The 14,059-nt window shown below is 42.6% G+C and overlaps 1 protein-coding gene across 16 annotated transcripts in view; it reads right to left on the bottom strand.

The window, feature by feature from the left end:
• The window catches only part of SYNGAP1 (synaptic Ras GTPase activating protein 1), a 343,920-nt gene that overhangs the window by 34,283 nt on the left and 295,578 nt on the right, over positions 1-14,059 (bottom strand). For 11 of the 16 annotated variants that reach the window (XR_008847792.1, XM_056539466.1, XM_056539472.1 and 8 more), the window contains 4 exons: positions 6,772-6,956; positions 5,548-6,138; positions 3,404-3,677; positions 3,148-3,321 (listed from right to left, as the gene is read on the bottom strand). Coding sequence is in view for 15 of the 16 variants with exons in the window: in XM_056539466.1 (XP_056395441.1) it covers positions 3,148-3,321; positions 3,404-3,677; positions 5,548-6,138; positions 6,772-6,956 (1,224 nt within the window). In the remaining variant the exon portion in view is untranslated. The remainder of the gene's footprint in view (positions 1-3,147; positions 3,322-3,403; positions 3,678-5,547; positions 6,139-6,771; positions 6,957-14,059) is intronic. The other 5 variants (XM_056539468.1, XM_056539480.1, XM_056539475.1 and 2 more) reach the window with 4 other exon arrangements.

The following is a 14,059-nucleotide window of genomic DNA, read 5'->3' as shown; positions in this document are numbered from 1 at the left end:
AAAGCAGCCGGAATGTTGGACCACTCTTCCTTTACAAACTGCTCCAGGTCTTATTGGAAGGCGCCTTTTCCCAACAGCAATTTTAAGATCTCTCCACAGGTGATCAATGGGATTTAGATCTGGACTCATTGCTGCCACTTCAGAACTCTCCAGCGCTTTATTGCCATCCATTTCTTGGGCTTTTTGACGTCTCTTTGGGGTCGTTGTCCTGCTGGAAGATCCAAGATCTCGGACGCAAACCCAGCTTTCTGACACTGGGCTGTACAGTGCGACCCAAAATCCATTGGTAATCCTCAGATTTCATGATGTCTTGTACACATTCAAGGCCACCAGTGCCAGAGGCAGCAAAACATCATTGACCTCCCCCATATTTCACTGTAGGTACTGTGTTCTTTTCTTTGTAGGCCTCATTCGATTTTTGATAAACCTTAGAATGATGTGATTTACCAAAAAGCTCTATCCTGATCTTATCTGTCCACAAGACGTTTTCCCAGAAGGATTTTGGCTTACTAAAGTTCATTTTAGCAAAATGTCATCTTGCTTTTTTATGTCTCTGTGTCAGCATTGGGGTCCTCCTGGGTCTCCTCCATAGCGTTTCATTTAATTTAAATGTCGACAGATAGTTCGCGCTGAAACTGATTCTCCTCGAGCCTGCAGGACAGCTTGAATATCTTTGGAACTTGTTTGGGGCTGCTTATCCACCATCCGGACCATCCTGCGTAGACACCTTTCATAAATTTTTCTCTTCCGTCCTCGCCCAGGGAGATTATCTACAGTGCCATGGGTTGTAAACTTCTTGATAATGTTGCGCACTGTGCACAAAAGCAAATCTAGATCTCTGGAGATGGACTTGTAACCTTGAGATTGTTGATATTTTTCCACAATTTTGGTTCTCAAGTCCTCAGACAGTTCTCTTCTCCTCTTCCTGTTGTCCATGCTTAGTGTGGCACACACAGACACACAATATAAAGACTAAGTGGACTTCTCTCCTTTTAATCTGCTTTCAGGTGTGATTTTTATATTGCCCACACCTGTTACTTGCCCCAGGTGAGTTTAAAGGAGCATAACATGCTTGAAACAATCTTATTTTTCCACAATTTTGAAAGGGTGCTAATAATTTTGTCCAGACCATTTTTGGAGTTTCGTGACATTATGTCCAATTTGCTTTTTTCCTCCCTTGTTTGGTTTAGTTCCAATACACACAAAGGGAATAAACATGTGTATAACAAAACCTGTGTTACTGCAATCCTTTTCTGGGAGAAATACTTAATTTTCTTGAAAAATGTCAAGGGTGTCAACATTTATGGCCATGACGAAGTCTAGATCAGAGGTTTCAAACTCAAATTATTTGGGGGCCACTGGAGGTAGTGGCTGGGCCGCATGCACCCTTCACATATAATGCCCCCATCATGCACCCCTCATCATCCACCAGTAACACCCCATTCCCCCTACCCCCTGTGGTAATAGCATGAGCTGACAGATGATGGAGGTGCAACTGCTGGGGGGGGGGGGGGGGAAAGCATTAGGTAGGCAGCAGTTTCCCCACATTAGGATGGTAGCATAGATTCCCCACATTAGGTAGTATACTTTCCCCACATTAGGTAGCACTATGTCGCATTCCCTCCCCCCGACACAAAAACACAAGGGAGGAGTAAGTGAAGGTAATGGGCTCTATTGGACGGGGCGGTTTTGAGCACGGACGCAGATGAAGACCGGGGGAGTGGGGGTGTACTGGTGGCAGCGCGGACGCAGATGAAGACCGGCCAGACACACACACAGGGGATGGAGATGCGCTCCATCAAGTCTTGTGTTAAGTCTTCCGGCATTTAACGCTGTTTGCCCGAAGCAGGGCTGAATGCCTGAAGAAATTACCTGCCCGGCACCCGGAACTGCATGCCCGGGCCGGGAGTTTGAGACCCCTGGTCTAGATCATGGAGAAAGTCATCAAACTGAAGGACAAACCATGGAGGAAGTCATTAAACAGATAGACCTTGGAGGAAGTCATCAACAGAATTATGGCGGAAGTCATCAAAAAGAAGAATAGACCATGTAGTAAGTCATATAACAGAAGGATGGACCATGGAAGAAGTCATCAACAAAAAATTGACTATGGGGGAAGTCATAAAACAGAAGGATATATTATGGGAAAAGTAATAAAACAGAAGGACAGACCATTGAGGAAGCAAAAAACCAAATAAACCTTGGTGGAAATCATAAAACAAGATAAACCATGGAAGAAGTCCTTAACAGAAGGATAGATCATGGCAAAAGTCATAAAACATAAATCTAGATCATGGAGAAAGTCATCAAGAAAAAGATGGACCATGGAAAAAATCATCAAGAAAAAGACCATGTAGAACATAATAAAACAGGATGGACCATAAAAGAAGTCATCAACAGAAGGATAGATCAAGGCAAAAGTCATAAAACATAAGTCTAGATTATGGAGAAAGTCATCAAACTGAAGGACAGACCTTGGAGGAAGTCATGAAACAGAATAATGGAGGAAGTCATGAAACAGAAGAATAGACCATGCAGTAAGTCATAAAACAGAAGGATGGACCATGGAAGAAGTCATCAACAAAAAATGGACTATGGGGGAAGTCCTAAAAACAGAAGGATATATTCTGGAGGAAGTTATAAATCAGAGGGATAGACCATGGAGGAAGTCATCAACAGAAGGAGGGACTATAGATATCAAACAGAAGGATAAACTACAAGGGAAGTCATCAACAGAAGGAGGGACTTTAGATATCAAACAGAAGGATAAACTACGAGGGAAGTCATCAACAGAAGGAGGGACTTTAGATATCAAACAGAAGGATAAACTATGAAGGAAGTCATCAAACAGAAGACTAATTCACAGAGAAGGTTATCAAGCAAATAGACCATAAAGAAAGCCATCAAACGGAAGAATAAACCATAAAGGAAGTTATCAAATCGAAGACTAAGTTACGGAGGAAGTTATCATACAAATAGACCATGGAGAAAGCTATACAACAGAAGGATAAACCATAAAGGAAGCCATCAAACAGATAGAACATAGAGAAAATCATAGTTGCAGGACGGTGCAGGAGATGAAGAGGGACCAATGTATAATATCCAAGGACACAATGGAAAGATGAGGTCTACAGGAGATGTCCTCACCCTCTCAAGGCGACTCTCATCCATGGATTTTGAGTATTCTTTTAATTTGTACTCTTCCCGTTCTATGTGTGCGCTCTCAATGTCAGCTGAAAGATGAGGCATGTTTGACACCCAGGCAACTGTGCGTTCCGAGGCTGGAGTGACCGGGTTCAGGGTGGACTGTGCATGTGAGTGCTGTGGAGAAACAGGCCTGTGTTATCCAGGACACAGTTAGAGGAACAGCTGTAATGTAACAACACATGGCTCGGTGAGGTACCTGCTTAGTTATGCTGGGTTTTAACCCTGCTGCATCTTTCTCTACCGATTGCTGACGGACTCTGGCTGCTCCGTACATTGGTTCCGGGCTCTGCAGTAGGTTACCGCTGCTTGGTCGAGGTTTATGGGCGGCCTGCACCGTCAGTTGTTGGGATTTTCCCCTGTGAAGAGGAGGCGGCTGTGAGTCTTGCCTCCGCGGTACTCCGGGGCCAATGGTGATTTGTGGAGGTGATAGCATGTGTTGCAGATTGTCTTGGAGGGAAAGCTGCCTCTTGCTACAATGTTAAAAAAAGAGCAATGCCATTCTAAGCAGCTAAGCCTGATGTATAGAACATTAAGCCACTGTCTCCATAAACCACACACAACACCGACAACGTGCACCAGCAGAAACAGGTTATATTTGACTACAGGACCCAAAGGTGATGTTAGTCATAACCCCGGGGAGTCACTGTGTAAGAGCAATTTTTTAATTATTATTATTTTTTTTAAAACTTTTTTTTGATCCTTACTGCCCTCTCTCATACTGCTTCACACATGTTGCAGCTGCATCCCCCTCCTCCCCCACATCCCTGTGTTATCTTTCCAGTCTCACCATAGATGGGTATTTTTTAACAGAGGAAATACAAGTAAGGAACATGCCACCGTCCCTTAGTATGATGACTCCGCCCCTAGACATCTTATCCCCTATCCAAAGGATAGGGGATAAGATATCTGCTCGCAGGGGGTCTGGCCACAGAAACCCCCCCCCCCCCCCACGAGATCTCCGAGCCAGCACCCCAGCAACATTTATGTTCAGAACATCAACTTCGGGCTTCTGTGTTCGTGACATCATGCCACGCCCCCTCCCTTCCTGTCTATATGAGGGGGAGTGACAGCTGTGGTGCAGACGTACACAGCAGTCACTCTGCCTCCCATAGAGAAGAATAGAGGTGGCATCACAAACACAGAAGCCCGAAGCCGGCGTTCTGAACATAAATACTACTGTGACTTTTCTTATACCAGTAATAAGATTCGTAAAAATTTGCAAACTTTATTGAACATCTTGTAAAAACAGACAGAGCAGACAGGTTTTGGAAAGTTAGCTATCCTTAATCATGACTGAAAACACAGAAAGGCAATTACAAATACTAAGATACTTACAATATACAAACTATGATTAAATACTCTACCAGTGATGTGTTTTTTTTTTTTTACAAGATGTTTAATAAGTATTGGAGCTAAAAGCCTTTCTATAGTCGTGTTCTTCATGACCTGGGATCTAAGGATCTAATCTACAGGAAGCAACAGCGATTTTAGCGACAGTGCTGGCCCCCTTTTTGTTAGATATAGGAGCCGTAGTGCCTGGGAAAAGGTCCAATTTTTGTCCCCTATTAATGTGGAACCTACTAAATTCCTATAGTGATAACAGAATGAAACAAATAACTCTTTGCAACAGTTGTAAAATGACATTTTTTTTTTTACCAGTTGAAGACTTGTGATGTGGTGACATCTAGTGGTGAATATATAAAAATTAGATTTCATAATTGAGTTATATATATTCGAAATGAAGCTCCATATAACGGTGTCTCTGGATTCTCCAGTTTTGTTCACGTCTTCTTCAGTCAAAGACAACTTGTTTCTGCCCGTGCACACACAAATATATCCATCCATGTTGAATGTCCCTGTTGAGCTCTGACCAATGAGCTATGTTTTTTTTTTTTGCCAAGTTACTTGATTCAGCCCCATAATGTGTTATATTTCGGATGCCACTCTAGGTTTGGCTGAGAGCCCTCAACTCACGGTGCAAGTGATGGCTGCTTTACATAGACCTGCATTGTGACTCCCCAATAACTAACCACCCACCACCTCTTAATTTTAGCACCTACAACAGGGAAGCTACTATGCAACCAAACAGCTCACAAAAGGGGCTGAATCAGAACCAAACAAGAAGATGTTTTCATACAAGAACAACACCTCCGTCTATGTTGTGTTATGTGCTAAGTGTTGGACACAGACGTGCGACATAAATATGGAATAACTATATATAAATATATAGTGATATATACATATAGTATTATATATGTATATAAAGTGATGTGTTATATACCACCTCTCTACTCTTCCCACCTGAGCCCCAAATCTTGCGCCCCCTAGCGGGGCTGGTACCTGAACTCTGACCCCTGCCGGGTGAAGTCGTCGCTGTAGCTGTGACTGTGCAGCATGTGCTTTCCGGAGCTTAGGTCCTCACTCTTGCTGTAGCCATGGAATGGGGCAAAGGCATCAACTCCGGGGTCCGGCCGATGAGGAGCCGGGTGAGAGGGTGGTGCAGCTGGGCCATCGGGGGCCATGTGGAAGAGCGGGTTCTGGAAGGACAAGGGAATGCGCAGCTGCTGAGCCGAAAGCCCATCGGTGGTGACTCCCATCTGACTGAGTCGCAGACCAGCCGCAATGCTAGACCCACTGCCCTGGGAGAGCCGGCCCCCTGGGCGAAGTCCCCCGGATATGGAGGCCTGGCTGGAGTTGAGCATGTCCCCTACCGCTTGCAGGTTGGACACACTGTTCATGCGGCTATCCTGCAAGTCTAACATGGAAACACTTTTGTTCACGCTCAGCATCTTCTGGTCTGGCTCGGTGATATCTGAGCTGCTGGTGCAATAGGCAGGTGAAGAGCGGGTGAGTGGGCGGCGTGACACAAAGAACATATCCTTGGAGGACTTGTCCTTGGTTGGTGAGGGTAATCGGGTCATGTCAATGGAGCTGGGGGGAGAGAAAATTGAAAATGAGGATAACCCATTCATCCATCTCCTCCTCTACTTGGTTGGACTTGATGGACTTTGTGTCTTTTTTCAACCATACAGCGTAACTATGTAAGGATGAGGAGATACTTTATAAAATGCACAGACGTGATTGTACTCTTCCTCTATGCTAGAAATCTGGTCCATCTACCCCTCAGAATCACATGGGGCACCGCCATACACTGACATAGTACTGCTACTATAGATATCATCGCTGCTGTGATCCTGAGCTCATTGTATGGATGATTCCTATATATAGAAAGAAGGTGAATGTCCAGCGCCAACTCGTAGAAAAGAACTTTATTCAGTTACCATAGGAAACATCACATGGACTCAATTAACGTGACGCGTTTCGGCCGAGACGCGTCACGTTACTTGAGTCCATGTGAAGTTTCCTATGGCAACCGAATAAAGAAGTTATTTTCTTCGAGTTGGCGCTGGACATTCACCTTCTTTCTATTTCAATTGGATGAGTCCAAGTCCAGTCCGGGCGCCTGTGCAGGGGTGAGCTGGATTACACTGTGTTCGCTCCTATATATAGTCGCAGGTTCTTTTTATCAGACAATAGAAAATGTTAACACCTTCTTGTACCTACCTGTTGAGGTCTCGCGCTAGGTAGCTCTGGAGCTCCGCTGATGGCCCCCTCAGGATGACGGGTTTTGGAGGTGGCAACCGTTCTTGATGACTTGGCTGCCGCTGGATGTGGGGGTTCCTGAGCGCTAGGCTGATGTCATTGAGAAGGCGAGGGAGGGGCCCCAGCTTCATAAGAGCGTCCTGCTCCAATAATTGTAAAACAATAAACCAGTGAGATCAGGCCTTCACAGAACAAAGCTACTCTATGGTCATGGGGAAACACCCAACATAAGAAGTAAAGTATAGTACAATATACTGCTACATAGCACCGTAGAATAGTGTAGTACCGTATGCTATATAGTACACTATACAGTATTGAATGGCCAGTACAGTATAGAATACAGCTTAAAATAATATAGCACAGTCAAGCATAGACTAGTATAATATATGTTGTCCTGTCAGGATGAAGAGATGATGTGCAGCACTCACCAGGAACACTTCAAAGGGAGTTTAATAGACAGGGCAACAGCCGTTTCGTGCAACTTACTGCACTTCTTTTGGCCCACGGTGCGTGGAACCGATGTTGTATATAAAATAGTATAGTAGAGTACACTACATAGTATACAGCATTGTATATTATAGTAGAGTATATACTACATAATATACAGCATTGTATAGTACAGTATACTACATAGTATACAGCATAAAATAGTATAGCACAGTATATACTACATAGTATACAGCATAGATTAGTATAGTACAGTATATACTACATAGTATACAGCATAGATTAGTATAGTACAGTATATACTACATAGTATACAGCATAGAATAGTATAGTACAGTATATACTATATAGTATACAGAATAAAATAATATAGTACAGTATATACAACATAGTATATAGCATAGAATAGTATAGTACAGTATATACTACATAGTATACAGCATAGAATAGTATAGTACAGTATATACTACATAGTATACAGCATAGAATAGTATAGTACAGTATATACTATATAGTATACAGAATAAAATAATATAGTACAGTATATACTACATAGTATACAGCATAGAATAGTATAGTACAGTATATACTATATAGTATACAGAATAAAATAATATAGTACAGTATATACTACATAGTATACAGCATAGAATAGTATAGTACAGTATATACTACATAGTATACAGCATAATATAATATAGTAAGTATATACTACATAGTATACAGCATAGAATAGTATAGTACAGTATATACTACATAGTATACAGCATAGAATAGTATAGTACAGTATATACTACATAGTATACAGCATAGAATAGTATAGTACAGTATACACTACATAGTATACAGCATAGAATAGTATAGTACAGTATATGTTACGCCTAGCGCTCCGGGTCCCCGCTCCTCCCCGGAGCGCTCACGGCGTCTTTCTCCCTGCAGCTTCCCGGTCAGTCCCGCTGACCGGGAGCGCTGCTCTGCCATGGCCGTTGGGGATGCGATTCGCACAGCGGGACGCGCCCGCTCGCGAATCGCATCCCAGGTCACTTACCCGTTCCCGTCTCCTGCGGTCATGTGCTGGCGCGCGCGGCTCCGCTCTCTAGGGCGCGCGCGCGCCAGCTCCCTGAGACTTAAAGGGCCAGTGCACCAATGATTGGTGCCTGGCCCAATTAGCTTAATTGGTTCCCACCTGTTCCCTGGCTATATCTAGTCTCCTCCCTTGCACTCCCTGGCCGGATCTTGTTGCCCTTGTGCCTAGTGAAAGTGTTTTGTGTGTTTAAAAGCCTGTGTACCAGAACTTCTGCTATCTCCCCTGACTACGAACCTTGCCGCCTGCCCCCGACCTTCTGCTACGTCCGACTTTGCTTCTGCCTACTCCCTTGTACCTCGCCTATCTTCAGCAGTCAGAGAGGTGAGCCGTTGCTAGTGGATACGACCTGGTCACTACCGCCGCAGCAAGACCATCCCGCTTTGCGGCGGGCTCTGGTGAAAACCTGTAGTGGCTTAGAACCGGTCCACTAGCGCGGTCCTCGCCATCCCTCTCTGGCACAGAGGATCCACTACCTGCCAGCCGGCATCGTGACAGTAGATCCGGCCATGGATCCCGCTGAAGTTCCTCTGCCAGCTGCCGCCGACCTCCCTACATTGGTCGCCCGACAAGAGCACCAGCTGTCGTACTTGACCACCATGCTACAGCAGCTCCAGTCACAGCAACAGCAGCAACAGTCACAGCTACAGCAAGTTCAGTCTCAGCTACAGCAGCAACAACCATCTCCTCCGCCAGCTCCTGCACCCCTTCCGCAGCGAGTGGCCACTCCTAGCCTCCGCCTGTCTTTGCCGGACAAATTTAATGGGGACTCTAAGTTTTGCCGTGGCTTCCTTTCGCAATGTTCTCTGCACTTGGAGATGATGTCGGACCAGTTTCCTACTGAAAGGTCTAAGGTGGCTTTCGTAGTCAGCCTTCTGTCTGGAAAAGCCCTGTCATGGGCCACACCGCTCTGGGACCGCAATGACCCCGTCACTGCCTCTGTACACTCCTTCTTCTCGGAAATTCGAAGTGTCTTTGAGGAACCTGCCCGAGCCTCTTCTGCTGAGACTGCCCTGCTGAACCTGGTCCAGGGTAATTCCTCCGTTGGCGAGTACGCCATACAATTCCGTACTCTTGCTTCTGAACTATCCTGGAATAATGAGGCTCTCTGCGCGACCTTTAAAAAAGGCCTATCCAGCAACATTAAAGATGTTCTGGCCGCACGAGAGACTCCTGCTAGCCTGCATGAACTCATTCATCTGGCCACTCGCATTGACATGCGTTTTTCTGAGAGGCATCAAGAGCTCCGCCAGGAAAAAGACTTAGATCTCTGGACACCTCTCCCACAGTCTCCACTGCAATCTGCGCCTAGGCCTCCCGCCGAGGAGGCCATGCAAGTGGATCGGTCTCGCCTGACCCTGGAAGAGAGGAATCGCCGTAAGGAGGAGAATCTTTGTCTGTACTGTGCCAGTACTGAACATTTTTTGGTGGATTGCCCAATCCGTCCTCCACGCCTGGGAAACGCACGCTCGCACTCAGCTCTCGTGGGTGTGGCGTCTCTTGATGCTAAGTCGGCTTCTCCACGTCTCACGGTGCCTGTTCGGATTTCTACTTCAGCCAGCTCTCCCCTCTCAGCCGTGGCCTGCCTGGACTCTGGAGCTTCTGGGAATTTTATTCGGGAGTCCTTAGTGAATAAATTCCGCATTCCGGTGACCCGTCTTGTCAAGCCACTCCACATTTCCGCGGTCAACGGAGCCAGGTTGGATTGCACCGTGCGTTACCGCACGGAGCCCCTCCTAATGTGCATCGGACCTCATCACGAGGAAATTAAATTTTTTGTCCTTCCTAATTGCACTTCCGAAATTCTCCTTGGACTACCCTGGCTTCAACACCATTCCCCAACCCTGGATTGGTCCACTGGGGAGATCAAGAGTTGGGGTCCCTCTTGTTCCAAGGACTGCCTTCAACCGGTTCCCAGTAATCCCTGCCGTGACCCTGTGGTTCCTCCTGTATCCGCTCCCCCTAAGGTCATTAAGGACTCTGCCTGCCTCAGGAAATGCCTCTCCCCCCCTCCCAGTCCCTTCAGGCAAGCCTCTGTGCCTCCCCATGGCCCCCGTCCTGGTGTCACACTGCCCCGTGCCAGGTCTCGCCCTCTGCCCTCCCTCCCCATTCCTACTCCTGCTCTACTGCCTGCCATTGAGGAAACCATCCATTCCTTCCCGGTGTCCTCATCCCAGGGGAGGCAGTCACCGGACAAAAAAAAGGGGAGACCTAAGGGGGGGGGTACTGTTACGCCTAGCGCTCCGGGTCCCCGCTCCTCCCCGGAGCGCTCACGGCGTCTTTCTCCCTGCAGCTTCCCGGTCAGTCCCGCTGACCTGGAGCGCTGCTCTGCCATGGCCGTTGGGGATGCGATTCGCACAGCGGGACGCGCCCGCTCGCGAATCGCATCCCAGGTCACTTACCCGTTCCCGTCTCCTGCGGTCATGTGCTGGCGCGCGCGCGCCAGCTCCCTGAGACTTAAAGGGCCAGTGCACCAATGATTGGTGCCTGGCCCAATTAGCTTAATTGGTTCCCACCTGTTCCCTGGCTATATCTAGTCTCCTCCCTTGCACTCCCTGGCCGGATCTTGTTGCCCTTGTGCCTAGTGAAAGCGTTTTGTGTGTTTAAAAGCCTGTGTACCAGAACTTCTGCTATCTCCCCTGACTACGAACCTTGCCGCCTGCCCCCGACCTTCTGCTACGTCCGACTTTGCTTCTGCCTACTCCCTTGTACCTCGCCTATCTTCAGCAGTCAGAGAGGTGAGCCGTTGCTAGTGGATACGACCTGGTCACTACCGCCGCAGCAAGACCATCCCGCTTTGCGGCGGGCTCTGGTGAAAACCTGTAGTGGCTTAGAACCGGTCCACTAGCGCGGTCCTCGCCATCCCTCTCTGGCACAGAGGATCCACTACCTGCCAGCCGGCATCGTGACAGTATATACTACATAGTATACAGCATAGATTAGTATAGTACAGTATATACTACATAACATACAGCATAATATAATATAGTACAGTATATACTACATAGTATACAGCATAGAATAATATAGTACAGTATATACTACATAGTATACAGCATAGAATAGTATAGTACAGTATATACTACATAGTATACAGCATAGAATAATATAGTACAGTATATACTACATAGTATACAGCATAGAATAATATAGTACAGTATATACTACATAGTATACAGCATAGAATAGTATAGTACAGTATATACTACATAGTATACAGCATAGAATAATATAGTACAGTATATACTACATAGTATACAGCATAGAATAATATAGTACAGTATATACTACATAGTATACAGCATAGAATAGTATAGTACAGTATATACTACATAGTATACAGCATAGAATAATATAGTACAGTATATACTACATAGTATACAGCATAGAATAATATAGTACAGTATATACTACATAGTATACAGCATAGACTAGTATAGTACAGTATATACTACATAGTATACAGCATAGAATAGTATAGTACAGTATATACAACATAGTATACAGCATAGAATAGTATAGTACAGTATATACTACATAGTATACAGCATAGAATAGTATAGTACAGTATATACTACATAGTATACAGCATAGAATAGTATAGTACAGTATATACTACATAGTATACAGCATAGAATAGTATAGTACAGTATATACTACATAGTATACAGCATAGAATAGTATAGTACAGTATATACTACATAGTATACAGCATAGAATAATATAGTACAGTATATACTACATAGTATACAGCATAGAATAGTATAGTACAGTATATACTACATAGTATACAGCATAGAATAGTATAGTACAGTATATACTATATAGTATACAGCATAGAATAGTATAGTACAGTATATACTACATAGTATACAGCATAGAATAGTATAGTACAGTATATACTATATAGTATACAGCATAGAATAGTATAGTACAGTATATACTATATAGTATACAGCATAGAATAGTATAGTACAGTATATACTACATAGTATACAGCATAATATAATATAGTACAGTATATACTACATAGTATACAGCATAGAATAGTATAGTACAGTATATACTACATAGTATACAGCATAGAATAGTATAGTACAGTATATACTATATAGTATACAGCATAGAATAGTATAGTACAGTATATACTACATAGTATACAGCATAGATTAGTATAGTACAGTATATACTACATAGTATACAGCATAGAATAGTATAGTACAGTATATACTACATAGTATACAGCATAGAATAGTATAGTACAGTATATACTACATAGTATACAGCATAGAATAGTATAGTACAGTATATACTATATAGTATACAGAATAAAATAATATAGTACAGTATATACTACATAGTATACAGCATAGAATAGTATAGTACAGTATATACTACATAGTATACAGCATAGAATAGTATAGTACAGTATATACTACATAGTATACAGCATAGATTAGTATAGTACAGTATATACTACATAGTATACAGCATAGATTAGTATAGTACAGTATATACTACATAGTATACAGCATAGAATAGTATAGTACAGTATATACTACATAGTATACAGCATAGAATAATATAGTACAGTATATACTACATAGTATACAGCATAGATTAGTATAGTACAGTATATACTACATAGTATACAGCATAGAATAGTATAGTACAGTATATACAACATAGTATATAGCATAGAATAGTATAGTACAGTATATACTATATAGTATACAGCATAGAATAGTATAGAACAGTATATACTACATAGTATACAGCATAGAATAGTATAGTACAGTATATACAACATAGTATACAGCATAGAATAGTATAGTACAGTATATACTACATAGTATACAGCATAATATAATATAGTACAGTATATACTACATAGTATACAGCATAATATAATATAGTACAGTTTATATACTAAATACTAGTATAGTATACAGCATAGAATAGTATAGTACAGTATATACAACATAGTATATAGCATAGAATAGTATAGTACAGTATATACTACATAGTATACAGCATAGAATAGTATAGTACAGTATATACAACATAGTATATAGCATAGAATAGTATAGTACAGTATATACAACATAGTATATAGCATAGAATAGTATAGTACAGTATATACTACATAGTATACAGCATAGAATAGTATAGTACAGTATATACAACATAGTATATAGCATAGAATAGTATAGTACAGTATATACTACATAGTATACAGCATAGAATAGTATAGTACAGTATATACTACATAGTATACAGCATAGAATAGTATAGTACAGTATATACTATATAGTATACAGCATAGAATAGTATAGTACAGTATATACTACATAGTATACAGCATAGAATAGTATAGTACAGTATATACTACATAGTATACAGCATAGATTAGTATAGTACAGTATATACTACATAGTATACAGCATAGAATAGTATAGTACAGTATATACAACATAGTATATAGCATAGAATAGTATAGTACAGTATATACTACATAGTATACAGCATAGAATAGTATAGTACAGTATATACTACATAGTATACAGCATAGAATAGTATAGTACAGTATATACTACATAGTATACAGCATAGAATAGTATAGTACAGTATATACTACATAGTATACAGCATAGAATAATATAGTACAGTATATACTACATAGTATACAGCATAGAATAGTATAGTACAGTATATACT

Source organism: Hyla sarda, chromosome 9 (assembly GCF_029499605.1).
Source record: "Hyla sarda isolate aHylSar1 chromosome 9, aHylSar1.hap1, whole genome shotgun sequence".
In the NCBI taxonomy this organism is placed as follows: domain Eukaryota; kingdom Metazoa; phylum Chordata; class Amphibia; order Anura; family Hylidae; genus Hyla; species Hyla sarda.
This window is presented reverse-complemented; position numbering and strand designations above follow the sequence as displayed.